This window comes from Suillus subaureus (assembly GCF_016647635.1).
Source record: "Suillus subaureus strain MN1 chromosome Unknown BJ212scaffold_473, whole genome shotgun sequence".
NCBI classification, from domain to species: domain Eukaryota; kingdom Fungi; phylum Basidiomycota; class Agaricomycetes; order Boletales; family Suillaceae; genus Suillus; species Suillus subaureus.
The window spans coordinates 1-8521 of record NW_024539029.1 but is presented as its reverse complement, the minus strand read 5'-3'; the positions used below and the strand labels follow the sequence as shown (position 1 = coordinate 8521).

The window sequence follows — 8521 nt, the reverse complement described above, 5'->3', positions numbered from 1 at the left end:
GGGATTCTGCAACTTCTATCAAAACTTCATTCCCCATTATTCCAACATCGCTAGACCCCTAATCGACCTCACCAAGAAAGATGTCAAGTTTCTATGGTCAGACCAATGTGCATCAGCATTCTCCACCCTAAAAGAATGCTTCCTGAAGCAACCTGTTCTTCAAAACCCAGTTCTGAGCAGACAGTTTGCAGTAGCTACTGATGCATCGCTCGTCACTACCAGTGCAGTGTTGCTGCAAACCGATGAAAATGGTGTTCACCACCCATGTGGGTACCTGTCACAGACATTGAACCCCACAGAACAAAACTACCAGATTTTTGATTGCGAGCTCCTTGCTGTTATTCACACTCTAACTGAATGGCGCCATTATCTGGAGGGCAACCCCCATCCTGTCATCATCTTCACAGACCATAAAAATCTGCTGTATTTCAGAACCACCCAGAAGTTAACCTGCAGACAAGCCCGATGGCAGTTGATTTTATCCTGCTATGATATTGAACTCCACCATGTCGCTGGAACCAAACTCATGGCCCCTGATGCACTTTCTTGTGGCCCTGATCATGGGGTTGATTCCGCCACAGATAATACCGATGAAACCCTTCTTCCCAATTCCATGTTCATTTGCCTTCTTGACGTAGAACTCATGACCTCCCTTGCAAATCTCAACCCCTCTGACCCTGACCCCATCTTCAAAGCTGCTTCTGATGCCCTAGACAGCCTTTCCCTCCCTCCTATGAAATCCACTCTCGCAGATTGGACAATAAAGGACGATATCCTCTATTATAAAGATTGTGCCTACATCTGTCCTGCTGGTCGGCACCTTATTTTAGAACGATGCCATGATCATGCTACTGCTGGTCACCCTGGGCATTTTAAAACTGAAGAACTGGTTAAGCAGGACTTTTGGTGGCCCTCTAGGGGTACCTATATCCGAAAATATGTTGAGGGATGCGCCCTTTGCCAGCAAATGAAATCCAATACCCATCCATCGACTCCGCCCCTCATCCCTATCCCATCTGTTGCCGCAGCCCCATTCACCCAGGTCTCTGTCGACCTTATCACTGATCTCCCTCCATGTGCTGGTTTTGATTCTGTTATGGTCATGGTAGACCATGGGCTTATGAAGGGGGTAATTCTTATCCCCTGCACTAAAACCATCACTTCCGAAGGGGTTGCCAAGAAATTTTTCAAATACGTCTACCGCCAATTCGGCTTACATGAGAAAGTCATTTCTGATCAAGGACCACAATTCATGTCAAAATTCTCAAAAGCCCTCGCCAAGCTCTTGAAATACAATATAGCCGCATCAACTGCTTATCACCCCCAGACTGATGGTCAAACTGAATGCCTTAATCAGGAACTTGAAACCTATCTCCGAATCTATTGCTGAAATCACCCTGAAGATTGGGTAGAACATCTTCCAATGGCGGAATTCGTGCACAATCATTGGAAACACGACTCTTGTAATGCCTCGCCATTTTTCCTGATGATGGGATATGAACCAAGAGCCCTTCCTCACATACTCCCTGACTCTACTGTCCCTGCAGCAGAAGATAGACTTCACTCACTCCAGAAATTGAGAGAAGAAGTACTCTCCTGCCATAACCTCGCTATGCAGCAAATGGCGGAATGAACTCATGGGCAGAAATATCACCCATGGAAGATAGGAGATAAGGTTTGGTTATCAGGGAAGAATTTGATCACACAGTTGCCATCATGGAAACTTGCACCAAAATGATATGGCCCCTTTCCTATCACCGCAGTACTATCACCTATCACTTTCACACTCCAACTTCCACCACAATGGAGAGTTCATCCCACATTCCATGCTTCTGAACTATCATCCTATCACGAGACAGAGGTCCATGGTCCAAACTTCCATGATCCACCCCCAGATGTCATCGATAACGAAGAGGAATACAAAATCGATGCAATCCTGTCACACAAGGGCATGGGTAAATGAAGACACTATCTCATATCCTGGAAAGGATACTCTTCCACTAGTAACAAATGGATCCCAGAAGAGAACCTTAGCAACACTCCTGATATTCTCGCTGCATATAAGAAGGCTCACAAGTTGTAAACCATAGAACAATGTCTCTTGAACGCCTACACCTCTGTATTCAACGAATTGAAGAGCTCACTGCTGCTATGAATGCTGTATCTGAAAACATCGCCCACCCATTATCCTTAATCGACTACCAAACTGCAACTGCCACTGACCTCGTCGCTAATGCATCCTCCCCGGTTGCTTCCCCACCATCATCAGACTCTACCCTGACCAACGACTCCATCCTCACCAATTACTTCTCAATCATTGACCAAGTTGAAACCAGCGCCCTGTTCAAATCCACTATCACATCACAGCAATACACCATTGAAATAGATCGCCTCTTAGGAGAAAGAGGAGCAATATCTAGTGGGCTCATTATCCAAATCATCAGAGATGCTAGCCTCATTGAGCATACCACTAATCTTCTTGATGATGAATGTCACAAGACCATCTTCCATCATCTTCATATACGCATTCGTAATACTGCAATCCACCTGTTGCCTGATGATACTAGGGAGGCTATCAGAGAAGCTATTCATATTGTCACAGAACGGATCACTCTTGACCCGGTCACATGTCCTCCCTCTCCACATATTGCCATTCCAGTCCCACTGCCGATTCCTCCAACAATTACCATTGAGCATCAGGATAATGATATCCCTCCTATTGCTGTACTTGACATACCAGCTTCTCCGTCTCCTACCCCCATCACACCCACTGCACATTGATACCCTATTAGATGCAGATCCACCTGCATCACTGCCAAACATACTGCATCAGCTTCCCCACACAAAACTTGTAAACGACAATCGAGATCCCCCTCTCCCCCAGAACAGTCGACCACCATCACCACAGTGAAAACAGCAACAATTGATAATGTTGTATGCCGTAACTGCCGCACTGCCGGACATCACCACAAGAACTGCCCAGTGTACTACTGTCAGGTTTGCAAGGAGTATGCACCTGGACACCTATCGGTCTTCTGTAAAGATCTTAAAGGAGAAGCAGTCATTCCACTGGTTTGGACTGACCCTGGTTTCTATGAAGCCCTTGCTCATTGGGAGATTGAGCAGGATGCCATTTATCACGCTGCTGAACTAGCTGACAGGTTGCTTCCTATTACTGAGGAACAAAACAATTTGTTGGACTCAAACTATGATGCCGACCCTATCTACTGGGCTAATCAGGATAACTGAAGTCGGTGACTTCATTCCTAAACGAGGGGTAATGTTACAGTTACACCTGCCCCTATTCATTTTTCCTTGCTTACATTTGTATTACGTCATGACTGCGCCATCATTGACTCATTCATTTCTATACTTGTATTACATTGCAATCGCCACCACCATCGTTAGATGACTCATCACTTATCTCTGACTCATTGTACTTGCCCTAAAGTACTGACTTACTATATATACCTGGTCATGTACTTAGTAGATCTTCACTTTAATCTTACTAGGTCTTCACCAGAACATTCTTTCGCTTAGGACCCCCAATCCTAAGTCGTCTAAGAGACAGATATTCAAAGCAAAGACACTCTCTTTGCTTTGTCTTACAACCTTTACATTTGTAGAGGTCTTGATTCAACTTCAGCTGTTGCTCTTATCGAGTAGCTGTTGTTGCGACTATCCTAGTTCATAACACACACATACATTGACCAGTGTTAAGAACCAGTTTTCTCAAAGTGGAGAGAGGGACTGATTCTGAGGGGTTTGGCCTCAGCTCATACACTGTGCCCCTTACCTGAGTATGTACCCTTCATTTCAGATGAAGTCCAGAGGACTTCCAGAGGCTGGCTACTCTGGTGGAGTGCTAGAGGACTTCCAGAGGAGCATGGGAAACATCCGGAGGAGCATGGGAGAGTTCTGGAGGAATGCAGGAAGTGCTCAGGAGAATTCCCACTGCAAAGTAATACTTCTACAGGAAACAGGATGGAAGGGTGGGACATCCAAAGGTACAGAAGGAATAGGGGCTACATCAGATGGAGTCTGATATAGAAACAAACAGAGGTAGACTACCCTAAGGTAGAGTCAGAGAGACAGGGATTGGACCTAAGTCTGGAAAGAGGGTAAGTGCCAGAAAGGCAAAGCTCTGGCCTAGGGAATCAATCCCTAGGCCTGATGGATAGGATGACTTAGGTGGACCAAAGTCCAAGAGAAGATTGGGCAAGTCTAAGTTGATATTCAAACTGAGGAAACTACAGGAGTATGTACAGGGGTTATATACTGGAGAATATCTGGGGGGTTCAGTAAGCACAGGAGCAAGGCTATGTACAAGCATGTGGAAACACATTAGTAAGTAAGATGGAACATAAGTAAATGAACTCAGAGATGAAGACTCATACAAGGATCAATAAGCAAGACAGAACAAGAGGTAACTGAAAGCCGGAAAGCCAGAGATATCTAAATGGAGATAGGCACAGGATGTTGGACAGAAGATGGGAATAGGTCCAGAGATCTGGGGATCTGGAAGATAAGGTGGATACAGGACCAGGATATGAGGAGGTGGATATACAGTGGCTCAAAAAAGTGTCTCAATGTTTGTGACTTTTTGTGTAATTGCTTTATTATGAGCCAGGGTTTGAGAATATGACTAAGCCATAGGGAGGTGTGGGAAGTATCTGCTTCTAAGCTTTATGTTTGATCCCTATAGCATGGAAATATTATGTCATCAAGGGAAGATATGGTTAATTTAATTTGGTGACTCATTGAGACACTTTTTTGACTTTCAGTTTGACCAACACAATCTCTATAATTCTAGTACTTGGTGCTTCCTCCTGTTGCTCTAATTACTTCTCCCACTATTCTATGCACACTATCAATCAATTTGAGACATTCCTCATCAACAATCTTGCCCCACTCTGCTGCAACTCTCTCCCACAGCTGAAATAGCCCTATTATTATCCTCAGCTCTTCTAATTTGTATACCAAGCAGACTGCTACTAAAACTGGTCTGAGCAGGGTTACTATCATTAAGATCATAAATAAGTCATTCCAGGTAAGAAAAATATCAAACTAGATTGTCTTTTCAAGCTTACACCATATAACAAAAAATCTCTTGTTCATAATATTCCAACTAGGCAGGCTGCCAATGCAACTCAAGCTACCAAATTTATCAATTACATCATCTACACTGCTCTCTCCACTCAAATAGTCAGGAATACTCCTAAGGCAGCCAATCTTAAAGCTGTAAACAGGCAGAAAAAGCCTTTCCTGTCTTCAGGCTATAAAGGGAGGAGACTAGCCTTGGCTTTAAAGCCTCAATATTGGATTGTTGAGGACTGGAATAGGGCTACCTGGTCAGATGAGACAAGAATTAATAGGATGAGGTCATATGGCTAGGAATATATGTGATCAAAGGCAGAAGAACTACTAGAAGAAAGAAAAGTCAAGAACACACTAAAGTATGAAGTAGGAAACTTGATGGTATGGTGTTGTATGAGGTGGAATGGAGTAGGAATTCTCTGTGAGGTGGGGGGGAGGATGAATGCAGAGCAGCACATTTTAATTTTGGAAACTATCTGCTCAGAAGCATGCAAGAATCAAGAATTAATGAAGAAGACATTACCTTCTAACAAGACAATGTCCCTAAGCATACTTCAAGTTGACCATGAAATGGTTTGAAAACTATGATATCAGTGTTCTATCATGGCAAGTCCTGTCCTCAGACCTCAACTCTATTGTACAGCCCTGGTAATTGCTCAAGATATCACTTGCAGTCTATCAAGATCCTTAATAGGAATTACACAAAAAGTCACAAACATTGAGACACTTTTTTGAGCCACTGTAGTCCAGAATCTGAGATGGGGTGAAGTCTGGATGTCTTGCTGGATGGAGTGTGCATAGGGTGGACAGGATAGGGGGGTACAGATCAGGCTAGCAGTGGAGATCCAATGGTCCAGAGCTCAGTTGTAATTCTGCAGTGGAGCTGATCCTGCTGAGGTATAGGGCAGACAGTGGAGGGAGAACTGGGAATGAGTTGGATATGAGGTGGGGTCCAGATGTAGGCTTGGAAGGCATGGGAACATGATGGAATGTGGGTCCAGATTGTGGGATATGACAACCAGTATCATTGAGCTGCTCCACACTTGGAATCAGAAACATCTCAATAGAACAAGTATGATACTTGGTTAATCTGAATTCAATTGATACTATCATACCTTGCAAGTTGCATAATAATGTGACAATGTACCTTAGTGGTACAAAGTTCATTCAGTGTTTACAAGATGTAATATAATGTTTTCAGAATGCAACACAAAGTTTGTTGATATAAACAAAGGGGTGTGATGCAGAGGTTATGCATTGTGATCAAGTTGTATGAAGATTGTATTATTTATCAGAAGGAAGCATATTCTGGCATAGTATGAAAATAGAAATTCACATCTCATCATATGCTGCACATTCCCATAACAGTCAGTTTTCACTGGGTTTCAGGTACCTAGCACTGCCTACTGGCTGTGCTTTGGTTACTAATCCAAAGTTGTTTATTTGTATTGCCAACTTGTTTGGTACCAATGCCTTGGATACATAGATGTAAATGAAGTTTGCATGGCATATTTGTGCATGTGTTTTGCATATACATGAAGAAAAATAAAGGGTTATTGAAAGGTTAAGTGCTTGATTTGAACTGCTAATTTGTATCTTGGTGATACTACTCAAAATGTTCAAATAAAAGGTATGATGCAGGTACAGGTACAGGCGACTGTATGGGTATGGGTATGGGTATGGGTACAGGTAAGTGTGCAGGTATGAGTAAGTATGTGGGTATGGGTATAGGTATGGGTTATTAACCCAAAGGTATATGGCCAAGAACAGGTTAGGAGTCCTGAAGGTAGGAGCAGTAATGCTAGGTTGTGAAAGGGATGTGCTAGGTATGCCTGGTTAAGGCAAGTATATCAAGGGCTAACTAAGGTGACTTCTAATAGTAGTAGGCAAGTCCAAGGAAAAGAAAAGTCAAGTATGAGTATGTTCAGAGTGTCCTTTTATTCTACTGTGTGAATGTCTGGAGTCACCTAGGTGAGGATAGTAGTAAGATAATGGAGTGTATGGTTAGTATGTAATAAGACTTGCAAGTGCTACAGCCATGAGAATACATGTAATAACTGTTATGAACTGGTATAGTTCTAACACTAGGCAACTCAACTAGAGTTGGGATGTCTAGTGAGAGTTAAGTATGTCTCATGTATGCAAGACATTCAGTGAAGGAGATTCCAAATAAAACCCAGTAAGATTAAAGTACAGAACACAGTGTTAACTATGTGCTTAAATAGGTCATATGTGCACATGGACCAGACAGAGATGCATAAGCAATATAAGTACAACAGGTTTCAAGAAGACATAAAAGGAGAAGTGACATGTAAGCAAAATAGAACTGAGGAGAATAGTCAAGAATGAGAAGTCTAGCAGTGGCAGTAAGCAGCACATGATGTAATACAATGTAAGAGAAAAGGAATGATATAGGGGTGTACAATGACTGTAACAATAACACCCATTTTCTCTTTCAGTAATGACAAGGATAGACTAATAATGCACCAATGGAGCTAGGTGGACATGGGCAGGACATGGGAGGATGACCAGGTGTAGGATGGGTGACCAGACCAGTATGGATATGTCAGCCATGGATAGAGTGGATGGGACCAGCCATCAGAGTAGTGATACTGAGGGTAAGACATGTCTGGGTGGCCTGTCATGTAGATAGGAATAGGATCATACAATGCTGGAGCCAGGATGATTGTGACACCACTCCAACACAAACATGTACATAAACCAAAATCTTGTTCAAACATCATTGCTGAACAGGCTCTTACTGCAGAAAAATTTTGGTGACATATGAAACTGAAGCCATTCTCATCAGGCATCTGTATTAGCCAAATGAGTGTCCCATCTAATATCCCAACACAATCCAGAAATCTGTATACATTCATAATATACTCAGATGTCTCCTGGTGGTGCTCATCATCTCCCCATGCAACAACTCATATACCCAACTCCCACAATGCCCACACTACTTGCCAGCAGTACAGGAACACTGTTCCAAATCCAATTGCAAGTTTGTGGGCAGCTTGGAGTGGATTCATGCCTCATGAGCCATACCAAATGAGAAAGCATGCCAGTTGATATCAGACTGCACACTGTTATCTCTTGCCAATTAATTGGAAGATGGGGTTTTGTTCAAGCAGATGGTCAAGATGGTCAAAGGTGGGCCATCCAACCCTGAAAGATGTTAGTGAAGATAGCACTGATGATCCAATAGAAATATACCTGTATTCATGTCAAAAATCTCAGTCTGGCCAGCTCAGAGAAATCTTGAAGAATTCAAAACACTTTCTCCATTGATTATATGGGCCACATGAGATACCAGACAGCATACTTGCAAATACTTGAAGTGCTGCACTTGTTCTTGTGAGAGATACAGCAGTATGGTGACTGCGGTCATCATTGTCACTATCAGGAAAAATGAAGTGCTCGA

The 8521-nt window shown here is 42.9% G+C and overlaps 2 protein-coding genes across 2 annotated transcripts; one reads left to right on the top strand and one right to left on the bottom strand.

Moving 5' to 3' along the window:
- Positions 1–7856: 7856 nt before the first annotated feature.
- BJ212DRAFT_1244254 (uncharacterized protein) lies at positions 7857–8024 on the bottom strand (the record flags this gene model as incomplete). Its single annotated transcript, XM_041329629.1, has 1 exon — positions 7857–8024. A coding segment is annotated over one exon (168 nt), but the record flags the coding sequence as incomplete, so codon positions are not given.
- Positions 8025–8104: 80 nt separating this feature from the next.
- BJ212DRAFT_1416476 (uncharacterized protein) lies at positions 8105–8495 on the top strand. Its single transcript, XM_041337561.1, has 2 exons — positions 8105–8265; positions 8314–8495. Exons 1-2 carry the CDS (start codon positions 8159–8161, stop codon positions 8360–8362), a joined length of 156 nt encoding a protein of 51 aa, XP_041184960.1. The 5' UTR covers positions 8105–8158; the 3' UTR covers positions 8363–8495.
- The last annotated feature ends 26 nt before the right edge of the window (positions 8496–8521 follow it).